The sequence below is a fragment of the Malurus melanocephalus genome, unplaced genomic scaffold (genome assembly GCF_030028575.1).
Source record: "Malurus melanocephalus ecotype Western Australia unplaced genomic scaffold, MMel_1.1 scaffold_220, whole genome shotgun sequence".
Classification (NCBI taxonomy): domain Eukaryota; kingdom Metazoa; phylum Chordata; class Aves; order Passeriformes; family Maluridae; genus Malurus; species Malurus melanocephalus.
The window spans coordinates 720,313-739,433 of NW_026623452.1; the positions used below are offsets into that span (position 1 = coordinate 720,313).

Consider the following 19,121-nt stretch of genomic DNA (forward strand, 5'->3'; position numbering starts at 1 on the left):
AGCTGTTTTGCTTTCTGATTTGATGGCTTTTGTCTTACTGTTGCAGTATTCCACCCCCCCTCCTCCCAAGCTTTTAATCATGACAAATCTTCTAAATGCAGACAACTTTTTAATCTCATCCAGCATCTTCTGGTTTTCCTGTCTGAGTTAGCCTTTGTGCCAATTTCATCCTACAAGCTGTGATGAGCAGCTGCTCAAAGCACTCCCTGATGCTGTAGGTGGGCTCTGAGACATGCAGTGCCAGAGCTGAACTCAGTACTAGGAAGCGTCAGGCACAGGATGAGCAGAGACATCCGATTTATTCGCCAATGTATTTTGCTAAGTCAGGCCTAGGAACAAGGATCAGAGCTTCATTTGTACTGTGCCAGTGATAACATGGTAAAGCAGATGTTCTGTTTTCTCCCATGGCTGTAGCCTATTTATCTTAACGAGATAAGTTTTATTTTTAAAAATTACAATGGAGAACAGAGCAGTTCCACAAAACCAAGAACAGCAGAAAATGAATAAATGTCTCCCTGCATATTCCTAAAAGTAAAATTATGTTTGTGGGTTTTTCAGACAACAAATGAAACAATATCCAATGGCCTATATAATATTGTGACAAGAGTTCTGTGTGAGATCAAAATGTTTTTACCTGATGTTTCTGAGTCTCCTTGCCCCAGCTGACATGTGAGGAGGGGTGGTGGTGAAATCAAAACTGTTAGCAGCGGGGGCAAGTGCTTAATCAGATATTTAGGAYAACAGCATCATCTGCAATGAAATTTCGTTTCATCCCATTATTGTGTTTCAGAGAGAGGCCAAATACTCAAGGAAAGGTTCTGCCCTAGTCCATATCCACACTTCTAGTCTTCCTTCCCACCAGGGGCAGGTGCAAATCTGGACTGAAGAGAGGTGCTAATACACCAGGATAGAAAATGCTCGGGTCAAACGAAGCAATAAATCTTACCTTCTCAAGTTCCACTGCATAATTAATTTTTTATTAAAGCTTCATAGAATGATGTGGGTTAGGTTTGGAAGGGATCTTAAATATCATCTCAYTCCACCCTGCTGCAACGGGCAGGGACACTACCCACTATCCCAGRYCGTTCCAAGCCCYGKCCAACCTGGCTTTGAACACTTCTAGGATGGAGCATTCACATCTCCTCTGGGCAACCYGTGCCAAGGCCTCACCACCTTCATTAGGAAGAATTTATTCCCACTATTTAACCTAAACCTGCCCTCTTTCAATGTAAAGCCATTATCCTTATCAGATAACCACCTGTTATTAGATTATTACATTCTAAAATGAAATGCCTGTTCAGTTAGCCTTTCAACAGATTATTTTCTAATAGGTGGCGTATCAGTTTATCTGCATTTTTCACTTTTACAGCCTTGCATTTCAGTTTGGTGACCTTTTGGGAGATTCAGCTTTAGTAATAACCCACTGAATGGGGAATTGTGGAGGASCATTATGTAATAATGGCTACAGGCCACAAGATGTCAAATTTCAAAAGCYGGACTTTATTCCCGATGTGATTCCGTCAGTTTGAATGTTTTGTGCCAGGACTGTTTGGTTTTGAACCTGAATGTACAAAAGGAAAGCTGTAATTTGCAGTCTCCGGCGAACAGTAAAGGATATGGGCCCTATATTAAGATACATAACAGATGCCTGGATGTTAGTCAATAGGTAGTATTTGAAAAGTGAATTGGTTAAACTGTCAATGTAAATGGAGGGGGATTAAGAGAGGTGGGGGGCTGTATGCTACCCTTGGAAACTAACATCGCAAGGCTGCTGATTCTTACCCAGATCATATATTTTATAAGCGCCAGGTTTCGCATACAAACGCTTTCTCTAATCCTAATTGTTTACGGCTGCCTCGAAGGTATAATTGAGCAGTAGCACTCAGCTAGCGCGGAGCAGCGTTCCTCGCCTGGCCGGTGCCCGTCACTGGGAGTGCTACGGCGCTCCCGRGCACAGAGCGGCTCCTGAAGCATCGACAGACAGCAAGAGCCRAACGAGCATGGGCAGAGCCGGTCCCCCCCGGAGGCAGACGGAGGGGCGCAGCCCGGCGGGGTCCGGTCCTGGCAGCGTTCCCCCCACTCCGCACCGCCGCCAGTCCCCGCAGCTGCACGGGGCTCCCGCCGGCAGCCGGGTCACGTGTGCGGGCCGTAATCCCGGCGAGGGGGTGTCGTTACCGGGGAAGGGGGCGGCGGGAGGAGGGGCTGCCGCCGATGAGGGCTGAAGCCGGGAGCGCGGCCGGCTGCGGGCGCCGGAGCCGCGGGCGCCGCTGCGGGCGAGGCGGGGGCTGCGGCCGCGGCCATGGCCTGGCCCTGCATCAGCCGGGTGTGCTGCCTGGCCCGCTTCTGGAGCCAGCTGGACAAGTCCGACCTCTCTGTGCCGCTCACCATCCACAACTACTCGGACATCGAGGAGCAGGAGGACGGGCCGCCCCAGCGCGGCGGGCCCCCTCCGCGGGGCAGCGCTCGCCCGTCCGCCCCGGCGCGCCGCACGCGGGACTCAGCCGCYGCCGCCGGGAAGCCGAGCGGCCGCAGGAAGAGCCGGGCGGCCGCCGCTGAAGAGCCCTTCGCGGCGGAGACCCAGTACCGGCGGGACTTCAGAGCGTGGCCCCTCCCGAGGAGGGACGCCTTCCCCTGGGTCAGCGCCAGTAGCGGCGGTGGCGGCGGGAGGGACGGGGCCGCCCCCCAGCCCGCCCCGGGACGCGCCGCCTGCGCCCTGCCCGGCGGCGGCGGGAGACCGGCGGTCGACGGTCCCGAGCAGCTCCGGCCGCGCTCGCAGGCGGACAGCAGCCACACCACCTCCTACAGGTAACCGGGCCTGGCTACCGCTCCGCTCCGCCCCGAGCCGGGATTGCTCCTGCCGCGGGCGGGGGACGCTCCTCCGCAGCGCGGGGCGGGGATGCCGGCGGGCGGCCGCGGCGCGGGGGAGCCGCCACCGAGGGGAGGGGTACGGGGGCTGCCGCCTCGCCGACGGGCTCAGCCTCTCACCGAAGCCGCCTTTGCTTTTGGAAGTGCGGCCCATAAAAGCATCGCTTACGCCCCGGGCGGGRGTGCCTGGCTCCGGAGGCGCCTCTGCCTGCCGGGGCAGCGGAGCCTGCCTCAGTGCGCGCCGCTTCCCGCCCCGCGCTCACGGAGAGGAGGGAGCACGCCCGGGTGGGATCCATGATGCCATTCCTGGCGCAGCAGCGCTTTACCCACCCGCTGCCGGGAGACAGAGCACCTCCGACAGCCGGAGCTGCCYGCGTCCCGTCCGTGCCCATCAGTAGCATCCCTTACTGCCATCATCGTCTTCCCTTTAAAACTCCTGGAATGCGACATTCGAGGCGAGCCAAATTACAGCCTTAAAAGATTAGTCAGACAAGAAGACATTTGCGGGATATATCCCCTATGTCATCTATTGGGCAATGGAAAAGATTGTCACAAAKCACTTTGTCTCAGAGGCTTTAAAAATTAAGTGACTTATGTTATTSATGTCTTCCTTTCCCTCTGAACAGTATGACTGATTACCAATGCTTATTTTGTGGAACAAGCAGTTAGATGGGATGCACCTAAATTCAACTTTTGTTCTCATTGACAYCCCCCATGGGAGGAGAGGGATTTCAGCTCCTATAATACTGCTGTTGAATATTRTATCAGTTTCATGTTGTTACCACATGCTCCCTCATAATGATGTTTGGCAGGTTTTAATATACCTATGAGGTATACTAATAGAGTAATTATTCCTATTCTAACAGAGTCACAAGTATTTAGGCACTTATTAGCTATTATTATGTACCTGGGAGACAATTCGCTTCATCACTGCAATTCATTATATTATTTATCACAGTGCTTTTAAGACAGACTGGGGCCCTGGGGAGGATTACCAGCCTGTACAGTGGTATTGCTTATCCTACTCCTCCTGCACAGGCAGCTGTCCTGCTCTATGTGCAGTTAAATGCAGATGGTGAAAGGATAACTGCAGTGCTTCAATTTATGTGCTATTTTCTCCTTTGCCACATCTCACAGGACAGTCACAGAGTAATTACTGGTTTTGAAGCAAAGCACTTTCCAATTTAAAAGCAGCAAGGAATTACTTCAGAGAAATCCGTGCAGAACAAGACTAGCAAGATTCATCTTTCAGAAACACATCCATCTCCACCTTGTTGAAGCCTCCCCTGCCTCTTCAGCCTGACTCCAGAGGAAGGCTGCATTAGCCTGCATTAGAGCCACAGCATTCCTAGAGCTGTTCAAATGCACAAAGGGTCACTTCTCTCACCTTCCTTCCCTCTGACTTGCCTGTTCTTACACAGGGCTCTCAACTACTGTCATCAAAGAACAAGAAGTATACACATATATACATGACATCACATGATCACATGACAAAGTACATGCTGGGGCAACTTACTAACATGCAAACCAAAACAAATTTTACAAACAGACTTGAGGAACTCCTCACAGCTGAAAGGAGCAGTGCATGAGAAGGATGGAGGCACAAGCCAGGGCAGCCAAACCAAGAAAAAGTTGTGTAAAACCTTTAAGCTGTTTGAAGGCATGGTAAACAACTGATGCAGACAGAACTATATAAATCAAACCACTTTTGCCTTATTCCGGTAATTCCCAGTTTCTTTAGATTATCATCTGGTACAACATCGCATTGAAGTCCCCAGACCACTGAGCCCACAGGAACCACAACAAGCAGCAGCAGAAAGGTTCACAATAGCTTCACAGGCTGCAAGAGGGTTTTTTCTTTTTTTTTCCCTTTTTCTCATTAAAAAAAAAAACAACAAACAAACAAAAAAAGCCTGCCAAGTATGTGCTTAGAGTTACTCACACTCCTTTTCAGTTACACTTGGGGCACTGGGTTTGCATTTGGTAGCTTCAGTCATGGCAAAGCCCRAGGACCACTCCTGCAGTCTGAAGAAGGGAAGGTGTGATGACAGTACACCCACCTTTGGTAAGCTGAACACTCATGACCCACAAGGACATTTCCACTAAAACCTAGAGTGAACTACAGTTCACTCCTCTCCTCTTACCTTATTTTCCAAAGGCAGCATGGCAGTCTGCCAACATTTGTCCAATATTCAGGTAGTAGCCAAACAGCACCATTAAGGATTGATATTCTTCATCTTCCTCTTTACCAAAGACCATAAACACCTTCCTTGTTCATTAAACTGTCTCTTGGTGGCTGTACACAGCCCCACTGCAATCTGGCAATAGGGATCTGCCCTACTTCTTGTAGGCTGTACCCCTCCAGAAGTGAGAAGGCATCAGGAAAGTCAGATCAAGTGTGGTAGAGGCAGAGCAAGGGGGTTTCTCTTACTAAGGGCCAYTGTGTCCTGAGGAGAAGGCTGGTGAAACACATGATGTCTTTGGAGGGGTTGGGGAGTGTGTCCTACAAAGACATGCAGGCAGTGACCACTGCAATAGATGGTAGAGAGGAGCAAAGGTATGAAAACACATTATTATTTGTAAGACACACTCACTGCCTTGCTAGGGAGAACTTGGGGAGATCCCCGCTTTTCTGCTTGCAGGAGTATCAGCCCTTCCAGCCCAGTGAGGAGGTAGGGCAGCCCTTAGGATCAGGTTCTCTGCATGGGAACCTCTGTTCACTCTCCCAAGAAATGGCTCATTTCAGTCCTTTGTGTTGCAGGTTCTTCAGCAGGTTCTGTGCACAGCTGTGTTAGGCAGGCACCGGAGGCTCTTCTGGGCAGGATTGGCTCCTGCAGTGTGGGCAGTGCTGGTCAGTCSCCTCCACCTGTACTTGGTCACTCTGTCAGATCTCAGCAGCTGTCTGGGCTTGCTTAGTATGAAAGAGAAATCAAGTCTGTCTTGAACAGGATAGTTCAGAAGAGCTGGCATTGATACGTGGTCCACTCCATGCTTTTAATGGCAATAGTGGTTTTCTTGCTTAACTCTGTAAGGTGTTAGGATTCTTTTTTAAGTTTTGTAGTGTGTTTTTTTTTAATTCAGGAATTTTGGCTATGACAACCTACTGTGTTTGTTTCTGTGAAGCACCCAAGTGTAGTGGTGAGTCCCCTGTAACATTCAGCACCATTTGATGAGCTTTTATGTATCTCCTGTAAGACTTTATTCTGCACTCTGCTTTAAGCACAGAAGGAAACTCAGCTGCACACAAAACTCTCTGTACATGGTGAAGCTGGTCAGCATGACCTGGCACTTCCCAGAACAAAACAAATCTCTGGGATCAGTGACCACGACTAGAGGAATCTTTCTATAGCCAGAATAAAGATGAAGGTGAAGGGAGATGTTGGAAGAATACCTGTACYCCCAAGGAAGCAGGTTTTTAAAATTTTGAAATAACAGCTGAATAAAAGGTAGAAGGATAGCACACCTGCCTGCCCTACAAACTATTGCCCTGTGTCCCCAGATCTTTGGGCAGATTCTGTCTCCCTCCAGTCCCTGAATTTTGGCTGGAGTTCTGCAGGCACTGAATGAAATTAAACCCAATGGGGCTGCATTATGGGAGCTCAGGCACACAGGCCAAGGCAAATCGATAGAAGCTACACTTGAAAGGCTAAAATGGGATGTGCTCCAGTTGTGAAAAGATCCCAGGGACTGCTGCAGAGGGTTGCAGTAGATTACACCTTACTGATGCTGGAGGAGGCAGAAGAAAGTGCTGAGTGGCCTCTGCACCTTCCCAAGGGTTTGTCCTTAGATGTCAYGGAAGTGACTTCTCCCTTCAGCAATAACTTGCAGGTGCTGTGTAATTTTGGCTTTGCACACAATTAATTGTTGTACTAGGTCTTGATTGCATTTAGCAGACATTCTAGAAATAGAGAAGTGCTTTACTTAGCWCCCTTAACAGAGGGTGACAGAGTCTGGTGCTGTCAGCAGGTATCTCCAGCTGGCTCTGTTCTCTGGATGTCATCTTCTTACCTTGTTAGAAGGGATGAAGGCACAGCATCTCTGCCAGGGCCAGGGCTGGGCTACGCTGTAAGTCACTACAGACATCAGTTTTCCCTTCAGGAACCTGCCAGCTTCTGGAAAACGCTTCAGAAAATACCTGCACCTGTGTTCAGCAATGTTTGGGATCAGAGCATGCACCTGAGCCGGCAGGGTTAAYAGTACTGTGTATGAGGAGCTCCATCCTTGATCCAGCAAGATCTTTAAAGGCATGCTTATCCTTAATAATAGCAGTAAATCTTTTATAATCAAGGCTTACAGTTATCTTTACATTCTTAAGTATCTCGCTGCTTGGGGAAATTAATACTCAAGCCTCTGATTTTTAYGCTATTTGAGAAGTAAGCTTGCTTGGTATGGGAATTGGGATGGATCCAGAGAGACTCACCRTGCACTGCATAGCCTGGCTGGGGCAGGGTGCGGGGCTTGGAGGGGCATGGAGGTGTGTGAGGAGAGACACAGCAGGGCTGGGAATAGGGGCTCAAGGGAAGCTGGCTTGTTGTGCAAACTATGCTGTAGAACTGAAATGCAGGATTCAAAGATGTTCCTTAAAGTAGAAGGAATTTCCTCCACTCAAAGTCCACTCAGCCTTAGGTTAGAGTGAAAGAATGGAAAGTGGGTTAATGGCAAAAGTCAGGACCTTCAGACCAACCCACACATCCTCAGTCACAGAGTTCTGATAAAAGTGAAGCAGCTGCCTGTCCTGTCACACCAGTATATGTGCTCCTTCCTTGGGAATCTGCCTGTGAGCAAAGCAAGCCCCTAAAACTCACCCTAAGACAACAGTTGAGTCTTAGGGTTTTTGTCTTSTACTTTCATTCAAGTCTTTTGCTGTTGCTTCCTTCTTGTGACTTACAAACAGCTCCAGGTACTGCCTGACGTTACTGGAGATGAGAACTGAGACAGGAAATACCCAGGTGACTTCTGCTTTTCCTCCTCTGYAATTCATGTGTGCTGGTCTCTATCTTTCTGCTATGTCTCTTCTCTACTCCTCTATTTTTTTCCCTCCTTCAGCCTTTCCTTTCCCCCATTTCTATCCTCATGCTGGGYTCTTTGGAGAATGGGTGCAATCTGCCCCTGTGCCCAAGGATTGGAAGGGCACCCCACCGATGTCTGAGACACAGCTCAGAGGAGAAGCAGTTTAATGGCTCCATTATCCAAGAGGCCTCCTGACTTTTCTGTTATGCAGAGCTCTTGCTGCAACCATAACTTGTAACATTTTGCAATCCCCCATTTGCCAAGAGATTCACAGCACCCTCTCTGACCTATAGAGGTCTTTGCCAGCAAGTGGACTTAGCCTGTCCCTTGGGAGAGCACTGCCTGGGCAAACTAGATGCATGGCCCTGACAGTAGCTTGCAAAGAGCTGTGTTGCAAACAGGGAGGCATTTCACACTCCACACCTTCTGCCAAAATCCCTCTCACACCAGTCTGGCTTCCCCAGAGGACATCTAGAGTGGTTTGTACTTCGAAAAGAAAATAAAAGACACCCCAAGCTGTGCACACAAGTTTCCTTCTAAAGGGAAATTTGGAAGAATGTTTATTATGCTGTTTAATTCTCACTGGTGTGCTGTGTATGAGAAGGAAGATGGCAGGGGAATGAACACAGACTAGGTCAGGCAGCATAGCTTTGAGTTACAGTCAGCTATAAAGAATGAGCCTTTCTCTCCAATTCTTAAAAAATGTAATGCAGTRGCTCAGAACTGCCACTGATAATTAATCATGCGAAGCAAACTGTGACATAAAGATGAGGTACTAAAATGACAACTGTTCTGGYATTGGTGCTGTATGACTATCAATGCTGAAGATAAATCTGGATGGAAACAACAGCCCCAGCATTGCAAACAGCACAGCTGGGATTCCCACTGCCTGTGTCCCTATGCCTAGCAGAAGTGGTTTCCACCTTGGTGGAGATTAAAAAGCTTTCTAGGTAGATTTTCTCTAGGTCAGTGAAATAAAAAGGATTTTGCAGGCAGCTTTCTCTGCAAACCAGAAAACATTAGTGGAGCACATGAAACGAGGGAAGAGCTGGAGGCAGCACACAGGCTGGCCATCATGTAGTTCGCAGAATCCAGCCTACTTGAGCTGCAGCAGCAGTACACACTGTGTTTGGAAAGAATAGAAGGACCAATCCCAAATCCATCATTCCCAAATCATGCCCTGAAGTCTGCAAGGCCACACAGTGAATCATGGTGAGGGTATCTCAACTGTTCAACAGCCTGGTACAGGCAGTCCTGCTCACCCAGGGGGGGAGATGGCACAAACACCAGCTCAGTGAAACAGCTCTCATCAAAGCTGGGCTGCATCACAACACTCTGGTAATTAATAGTCCAGTGCCTTTTTTTTTTTGTTTCTAACCTATACATTAGTTGTACTCCCACTTGCTCCATCTCWCATCACCACAGGGGTTAAACTGTCCCACCAGGCCACTAAGCTTCCCCCTCCACACTGCACTGATTCAAACCTTCCCCTGCAGACACATCCCCACATATTACAAAAGAAATGCCTTTTCTCAGGCTCTGTTAAGCAATTTTGAGAAAGAGCAAAGAAACAGTTGACAAAGCAGTGATTTATATSATCAAAGCACAGGGGCAACCCACATGCAAAAACCTGCTTCTTAATTCTTYCTAGTTCTTAATTCTTCCTAGAGTGAGTTGGAGGTAAAGAAACAGCAGTACACAAAAAGCAGCCCTTCCCTTTTGATCCATACTGTTTTAAAGCCTGCTACTCAGGAGGCCTTTCTCTTTCACAACCCCAGTGGTTTAGTACTTCAGGTACCACTGGGCCATTTCTATTTACAGAGATCAAAAATCTCACCTCCAGGTTGTACAAGTGGAGGACAAAACAGTACCTAAAGAGCCCGGTCACTGAGTTAAGGGCCTGGAGGCTACTTTCCCTCCACTGCAGGTCCCTGCAGTCCTGAAATAACCTGACAACTGCTGCTGTCTATGCACAAGGGGAGGAGGAAAGAGCTGCAGCACGAAGGATGACAATCTCCAGCAGCAAGTCAGCCTTGCATGTAGATCCCCAGCAGCAGCTGGATGTCACACTACACAGGGTACAAAGGGGAAGGAAGACAGTCACTAATCTTGTCACTTGACATCTTAAACTAAGGAACATTAAGAAAAGGTCATTCCTCTTCCCCAGGCTTTGATCAGATTGACTCCACTCATGACTCCAAGCCTGATTTCTAGTCAAGCCACCAGACTGGTATTTGGGCTTGTGTTCCTTCTGACTCTTGGCTATGCAGCTGGAGATGCGAACATGTGTCCTGCAAGCTTAGAGGCAGAGCAAATTTAGTTAGGTGCACTTTCTCGACCAAAGGTTATAATATTTCTTTCTTGTTTTGTTTCAAGTACTCCCCCTCAAAAGGAGATAAATTGTCTCTGTTTTGCCCAGCCCTCCAATTTTGGCTCAGAGTTCTGGGTTCCCCCAGAGCAAAACCCCGGTTCCAAATCAGAAGTGCTGCTGTGGTCTGGGCCATGGCTGTATCTGCCCTTATGTTTCTGATTCTGTGGGGAGCATTTCCTCAGTGCATGTAGGTGCCTCAAAAATAGTTTTGACTATCCAGGCTGAGAGGAGAATGGTTTGACTTCCAGCCAAAATGAGGGTCTTGTGATCCAAAAGGACTGCGTTTGGGGGCCTGCCAAATCAGCAAATGATCTGCTATAAAGCAGCGAGACAGAGTTGGCTGCACAGACAGGCAGCACAGTCATTCATTGAAAGCTGGAAACACTCCATTGCAGTGGGGAGACCAGTCGGCACAAGGATGAATGGTTAGGAATCAATGCCACCAGCATTCCTGAGAAAATTGGGCTTTATGTGGAGCAGCAGGTTCCAGTTCCTAGAAACTGCAGGGATGTAACTGATGGTTTTGTACCATTTTGCTGGTATTTTGCCCAGTAGCTCTGTCCTCCCTCTGGCTGTGCAGCAGAACWGAGCTCAGATTTAACTCTGCATTCACGCACATCTGGGATTCCCTGCTGAAATATTGCCTTTTTAGGGCATCACTTGGCCAAAATCACCTTTCTTCAAAGGTGCTGCCTTATCCTGAGGTGTAAGAAGAAGAGAGCAGGAACCCCACCACCAGCACCAGGGGAGCTGCATGGGCACTCACCTGCTGCCTGAGCAGGCCCAAACAGCAYAGTGCAGAGAAGGCAGAAGGTGGCAGCTTAGGACAGAAAGAACAAACTGATTATAAACAAGATTTGCAATGCACATAGACAGCCCTGACAGGGGCCTGGTTTTTCTTTCCAACAGCAGGAAGCTCTTCCATAGGACATTATCCATAATATACTAAGGGATCGAGTCCAAACTATGCATTCTAAAATTATACTCCACACTTAGGCACTTTAAATCAGATATTTAAAAGAGGAATTTGCAGCTATTATAAATATAGCAAATAGCATGCTTGGGAAAAATGAAAATCAGGCTGTGATCAAAGCTAAATCTCATGCATTAAAACAAGCCTATTTCCTTAGCCTGGGCATGGCGCAGGACTCAGTGTTACCCCTTGATCCTGTGTATAGGCAGATAGTAAAATGCAGTTATTGAAGCATGCCAGAGTATGAACATAAGATTGTCACATCTTGATCAGTCACCTCTCCTTTTGCTACAGAAACTGCCTGAATTGGTTGCCAGAGATACGTACATAAACAGAGCAGACTTCTGTCTTTCTCTGAGCAACAAGASAGCTCAGTTGGCTGCTACTGCAGCATGCAGAAAGTCCTAACGGCAAGGGTATTAGTGAGGCCTGTTTGTGGCAAAGGGTGCAGAGAAGCAGAGGGAAAGCTGTAGAAGGGAGCTGGCAGCTGAACTTAACCAGACCCTAAAATACTGCTCTTTGGTGTTCTCAATACATGCTGCCCCTTTCTCAGTGCAGTCTCTGCACCCATTTCTCAGATGACCTTTGCTGACTTATTCTTGGAGCAGCAATGCCTTCTCAGACATCATCATGCAKATTTAAAGCACTTTGCCTTATCTGAAGGAAAACCATTGGCATAAGCATCTGCCAGCTGAGACGGTGTCTCCCTTTGGATGCATTTCAGRCTGAGCTGCCACAGCTGTGCAGCACAGCACACACTGGCACACACACCTGCTGTTGAGAGAGCCACAGCCAAGTATGGGAACATCAGCACACTCTCTGCATATGTGAGGGCCAGACACCAGACCAAGGTGTCCTACATTGTAAGTGGCCAACATACCAGACAACATTTCACATTGTAAGTGGTCAGTGAGCTATCACACAAAAAGTCACCCTGACTTTTTCTTATCCAGGGGGAAAACATCAATGACCTCCAAGAGAGAGCACTTTTTGTAGGAATAAAAGAAGAGTTAACTCAGGGAATCCAGCTGGCCCAGTCTATGCCTTGTTCCATCTTTCTGTCTGRGCTTTCTGAAAGAGACAGGCTGCTAGGCTCAGTTCTTTTATTCTCAGTATGCATTAGACAAGATCAGCCTTGCARGCTGATTGTATCCCACCTTGACTTCTGGTTTTGCAACCACTCTGAGCAGAAGTACCCTGTGAGAATGTTTATGAGTTCTTCTGTCTTGACAATCTCATTTCAGACAAGAGTATCGCCCATGGACTGGAGCAAAACCATCCAAGCCTATAAGGTCAAAACAAGGCTTCATTATCCCAGAAGACCATTTTGTTCAAGAGACAAGCTACAAGGCAGACTTTAAGGTAATTAACAGTTTTTAAAAATCCTAAAGTCAATGTGAATAATGCCCAAAGTACACATCAGGAACTCCTCATATTTGATGGCTGTGGTACATCTAGGATAAAGCCAAGTCCTCATTGACTACTGTTTTGTCACTGCCCATTACATAATGTGGCCATCCCTTGCCTTCAGAAAGRCAYACTAGACAATGTCATACTGCAACTGATCATAATTCAACCCAAGATKAATATTTTAAACTGCATGACAGAAAGTTCAAAGTTTATGATTCCCTCAGTTGTATATTATGTACAAGGTGTGTGTCATTGCCTCTCTGTGTGTTAAGGTGCCATTAACACCTTCTGCACTACCTTGTAGCTGTCAGTGTGCACTAGCACTAGGGCAGCAGAGTGAGATTCAACCTCTGGGCACAGGTGTTTGCCTGGGAATCTCTGCAGATCACTGCCTAAGGAACAGCACCTGCCCASACAGCACAAAACATCCCCTTACTGGTGTGGCCAGAAACTGCCCCCACTATGAATGCCAAGGAGGACCTAGCTGTGGTGTGCAGAAAAGCTGAACAGCTCCGAGACTTTCTKGGAATTCTCCTGTCAGTTTCTACAATTTTTTCTTTGAGTTTCTCTATACCAGCAAAGATAATTTTCTTATTGTGAAATATATGTGCTACTGAAAATCTCATGAGGAAACACTGTGTACTCAGCAATTTCCCTGACAGGACCCCACACACTCCCCATCCCCACAAGAAAGGAAAGTCCACACTGACAAGGCTCTTTTTTAGCTGCTTTTTGCATTAGACCACCAAAGAGAACAGCACTGCCCAGCCAACCACAGTTGTTCCCAGCTGCACTGAGTGACTCAAAACGCTGAGCCAGGGCCAGGGCTGAATTCCCCAGCTGCAGTGYGCCGTGCTGGTAGAGGTAACAGTAGCTACTCCAGGGCCACATGTAAAAAGTAAATCTTTGCCTTGGAGGAGACAAGGAAGAAGTGTTTAATCAGCAGATAGTCAAGTGCCTCCTCCGTAGAGGATTGCCGGCACACTGCTGCGACAAGGCTCACGATGGGTATAGCCAGCTCTGCTGAAAGTGGGACAGTGACCTCAGGCAAAACAGAATTTGCAAACCTCACCAAAACCTCCTCCTTGCTCTGAATAGTGTGGGCTGTTTACTGAGGTRCATCAATGAGGGTAGACCTTGTATTTAAGCCTTAAACTTTGCATTTCRACCCTTGTTAATTTAATTTTGCATTTTGACCTTAGGCGTTAAAATACAGTGTTTTCCAATTTGGCAGAGAGGATGCAAAGAAGGAGGTGCTAGATAAACCCTTGAGGGTCCCTATCCCAGTTCTCGAGGAATCCCAGACAAACACATCACCAAGGACACCACATTCTGGACCATGCAAGCAAAGGCCCCACATCCTGGAGCCCGAGGGCACAATCACAGTCTCTATAACAGACAACATGGGAAAGCAGAGTCAGGAATGAAGACAGTGCCAAGGAGCCACCAGTTCAAACAGACGTCAGACTCTCCCTGGTTCACACTTGGCCATTAGGACTTCCCCTCTTACCTGAGGCCCCTGGCTTTGCCAGACATGCAGGAATCAGGTTTATTATGTGTCCTGACAGCCTACATGTAGGACTCAGGCTGCTGGCTCTCCCCAGCCACTGAGCTGTACATATGCTGTTTGTGACATCTCACTTGCTGCTTAGTGTGTCAGATGCATCCCCAGAGGAATGGAAAAAAACAGACAATGAAACAACATCAAACATAGATCGATAGCTTTCCCTATTTCCCTATACTCTCTTTGCCTGTAGTTTTGCACTTCTTTCTCTGCTTGGATGGTGCCATTAGCATACCCAGCAGAGCTTTCTACCYTTTCATGTGTCATGGCCAGATTCCTGGGCTGGATGCACATCTATGGCCAGTCCTATTTCAAATCCTTGGAGTTTTCAGCATTAGGGATGACAGAAGCATCCAGGTGCCCTTCATGCTTCAGTATGACTACAGCAGCTACATATAGCCTGAAATTCCAATTACACAGACATCAGAGAAATAAACCATTGTTATCTCTGCCTTTCCTCCAGGCCTGAGAAGTTTATATCCTTATCCAAGTCCTTGCAGTTTAACAGCCTGGCATGGCTAAGTAACCAGKTTTTCTCCTTTGGGTCCTCCAGGTCTGCACCTCTATTCACAGCAGACATAGACTATAGCCCCATAAAGCATTGCAATGGAACATATTTATGGAACCTGGATGGCATTCTCCAAAAGGTTAAGGATCAGACACACACCACTCTAATTCCTTTCACTTAATCCAGCACCAGTTCAGCTGTGAATTTGTTGTGATGCTYATAGAATGTTTGTCAGCAGGGCTTTCTGAAGAGGCAGCTCTTCATCTTGCAGAGGCAGGCTCCAGACAAGGCCTGCCCAGCCATGGTTATCCCCATCACACCAAACACTTCAAGGTCCAAGGGCTGGGTAACAACCAAGGCCTTCCTTGGTGGCCCAGCATCACACCTGCCCTTGAATCACCCTGCACACCAAGGCCAGTCTCACTAATGCCCAGACAAGGGCTAATGCCTGTGTAGTGGTTASAGGGAGAGCAGATAGATCCTCACAACACCCCAGGCCCCTCAGACTCTCTAGACAGATGTATCCTGTGTCACACTAATGTTTCTCTTCCTTCCTCACCCCACTAGATCCCAGAGGTGAAGACCAGGTTCTCCCCCAATCCTTCTGCTGTTTTCCAGGCGCCATCACGGATCCTCAACGTGTGAACCTGGACCCTCCTTACACCCAGGCAGCTTAAACGCAGAGTTTCTGTTAAGATGTATCACTATGCAATTTTCATGAGGAGTGTTAAGATCAAAGAACCGGTGTTATCAAAAGCAGCTCCAGTGATTAATGATATGCACACACACTTTCTGTTAACACAACAAACCGCAAAGCGCTTGGTTCAGAACTGGCAAAACAYGCTGCAAGGAGTGACCTAGTTTTTCACAGGAGCAGGTTCATTACTATGCCAGCTGGCGTCACATTAGGAGATTGACTTTGGGCAGCAAAGGCAGGATTGCAGGCAACATCCCTACACAGAAATACACAGGGTAGGAGGGAAAACAATTGCAAGTAGGATGGATAATTAAAACCCAAACCTGTTTTATTTAACAACACCCTCTAAGTAGGCCACTGAAAGACAGGGAGTAGTTTTGCTGACTTCTGAGCTTCTTGAGGGGTTTCGGGAGTAGGRCCTCAAATGGCATCACCAGAAATTACAGCTTCAAAGGGGCTGATCTGAACTTCCAGAGTTGTTTTAGAACCTGGGGAAGCCAATGTCATTGAACTCTAAAATAAATCTGCCACATGCAGAGTCTTGGGCCTTTAAGGCCCATATTTTACAAAATCTGAGAGCTGGTGCAGGAGCAAGAGGGGACTGAACTCCAGGAGACAGCCCTGACAGCAATGCACCAAACTGGTTTGGAGAGGAGTGCAGCCAGGCACCCACCAGACTCTTCCAGAGGATCTAAGGTACTTACGTAATTTGTATAGCTGTTAGGGTGACTGTAAATAGTGTATAAATGGATTTTACCTAAAGCAATTTGTGATCCTTTAATGAAAAGGATATGCTTATACTTTTAATAAATGTTAACTCTTTGCATATGCAAGGTGGAAAATATTGCCTTGAAATTCCTAAATTATTGCCTGTATATTGGTAATGCTAATGCTAGGAACAACCACAAGCGAATGTTACTTAGAAACTCTTCTTAAAGAAAAATGTAATGTAGAATGTAAGCCATCTGTCATTTTTAAGATAGGCCATTTCAAGTGTCATTGTTCTGAAGCTGATTTTTTTAGACTGCTGCGCATTTAACTTTTGCTGAGGTACACGTGTTTTAAGGAACCATTTTTTTAGCCTTTGTTCATCAAGACTTTACAATTTCTATTTCAATTACTTATGCAACATAATTAGTCTACTGCTTATTTAATGGATTTACTAATTATTTTGGAAAAAAAATTGAAAATCTTCTACTTTGTKTTTACAACACGTGTGTGTTGTCTAGAACAAAGGGAAACTATCCTCAGACTTGAACAGTGATTAGATATTCATTCATCTGTAATGAAACAGACTTTTAACACAGGAGGATTTTTTTCTTGACCTTCCTACTAGCKGAAGTCTAAGGCAGATTTAATGCACTTTGGGGATTCTGCAAAAAGGTATGCATTGCTGATAATTCCCATATGAACAATTTTTGAGCTGTTGGCATGTGAATTGTACTTGGAMTATATGCAGACAGCATCTTCTCACTGCATTATGTGAGAGTTTAATGGTGCCATCCCTGTTCACTACAGTGGGACCGAACACAACCACCAGAATAGGGAACCACCTGCAGTAAGCTGCATTTGGCTGGAACAAGGGATGGCTCTTCCCACACTCATCCTTGGAGAAACCTACAGTAATCCCAGTGCTTGCCAAAACGATTTTTCAGGAGATTCATTTTTCAGAAAATTCATTTGAAACATTCAAACTGTGCTAAAAGTTTTGCATGTTAGATGTTTCTAAGAATTCAATCTGCTTGTTTAATCTCTTTATAATGTTTTTAACAGTTTTGTTCAAACAGTTTAAGTTCATTTCAATCCTGGACTTTATTAACAGCAAGGAAAAAAAAAAGAAAAAAGGAAATTGTCTATTATCTCTTCATAGTTGACTGTATTTCTTAAAAAAAAGACCCAGGTTTAAACAAATTGGTAATATAATAAGCTTGTATTTTATCAAATGGACTGGATTTAATTTAATAAAATGTATTTTGGCTATTGGTTCTCTCCTTTTTTTTTTTTATTGTAAAATACAACCCTCAGGTATTCAACCTTGCAGTACAATTTGTCACTGCATGTTTGTCTCACCAGCTGTACGAGCAGGACAGCAGGGCACACTGGCCACCAAGCAAGGTTTCAGGGATGCATTCAGAGCCATCCACAGTCAATGCCTTACTCCTGAGCCTGCCCCCAGGCACGATGCTGCAGCAAGGACAGSTTCCCAGGCACACTCGAAGCTGTGGCCCAACTGCCTGTCTGAAAGCGCAGCTGAAGAATCCATCATCACTTACAGGACTTTCCCCAGAACTTTTCAAAGGGAAACAAAACTATTCAGCGAGCAGTGCATGACCATGAAGGGGAAAAGGGGCTGAACCAGTGACACCAACTTGCTGCATTCTCTATCAAATGCACAGAGGTTAGATCCACTGATGTAGATACCATGCTCTCAAGACCCCTTTCTGYAGTGCTCAGTGTGCTCTTTAAAATTTCACCTCAGTTTCACTCTGCCATCTCACACAGATCACAGGAAAAGGTGATAGCTTTGAATGTTAAAAGAGACCATTGCTCTAGTTATTCCCAAGAATGTTTCAGTCTGTAAAAGTGCTGAAGATATAACCACCTTCCCTAGACAGTGCAATAGCTCTTCTAGCTACACCTCAAAAAACTTCCAGGAGAAAGCCAAAGGCTCGCAAGCTGCTGCATTATGTACATGAGCCACGAACAGAAGGAAAACTGAGCAGGTACTTACCACTGTAAGGTCCTGGGTGATGCCATTGGCTGTCCACGTCTGCAACTTACCTGATTTTGTATGAAAAACGCCTGCCTCAGCCAGATTGAAAGGTATCACACCAAGTTCCTCTGAAGCAGTCAAATCTACGTGAGTTTTGTAGATTTCAAGGAGTCGTGATGCCAGGATTGCTTCCAGCACTGCTCTCACACTAGTATTTGTCTTCCCAATTACTCTGGGCCCATGTCCAAGTCCCTCAAGGATTTTCAACTGTGAATCACACTGCAAATAAGGGTTATTTGACAAATAAAGAAATGTCCTTTAAAAGGGAGCATTTACACCTGAAACTTTAGAATTTACTGCCTCTAGGGTGACACYGAACCTGCTTGTTTTATTTAATCCTGCTGACACCTGGCCTGTTAGGATGCTGAAGGTGAGTACAGAGCAGTGAATATCTGCACTGCCACATGTTCAAGTTAAGCTTTGGTGTGGGAAATACTCCATTGCTCAGGACAGTTCTTGTTAAGAACCTGAAAAATCCACAAGCAGCACATTGCTGATTCACCTGCTTTCATGAACTGCACATTTCTCTATCCATTGTACTGATTTCCTCGAGGGTGAACAATCAGATRCAAACCTATGACCTCTACCTTACTCATACCCATTTCCTCTACCTTGGCCACTGTGGTAATGTGTGATCCTAAGGACAAACCTGGYTTAACACAAATGGTGCCATGCAGGCCAGAGAAGCCGTATTTGCTTCCAGGGCAGGAGGCACTTCTGTGGGATTTACCATCAACACGGAGCTCTGTAGCACTCCCAAAGACCACGGCGTATTAGCCTGTTCATCGACACCCACGGCTCCTCCCCACAGGGCGGGGAGAAGACTGAAGTTTGATAACTTCCCTTACTTTTTTTTGTTCCTCTGCATCCAGGTGTCGAGCGCTGGCAGGGGGCGGTGGGGTCTCTGTGAGGGGAGGGCGCTGTGAGGGAGGGTCTCTGTGAGGGGAGGG

The 19,121-nt window shown here is 46.8% G+C and overlaps 1 protein-coding gene across 1 annotated transcript; it reads left to right on the forward strand.

Moving 5' to 3' along the window:
- Positions 1-2,194: 2,194 nt before the first annotated feature.
- On the forward strand, positions 2,195-17,351 carry MAP6D1 (MAP6 domain containing 1). The gene is made up of 3 exons (XM_057374245.1): positions 2,195-2,805; positions 12,464-12,581; positions 15,269-17,351. Exons 1-3 carry the CDS (start codon positions 2,300-2,302, stop codon positions 15,344-15,346), a joined length of 702 nt encoding a protein of 233 aa, XP_057230228.1. The 5' UTR covers positions 2,195-2,299; the 3' UTR covers positions 15,347-17,351.
- The last annotated feature ends 1,770 nt before the right edge of the window (positions 17,352-19,121 follow it).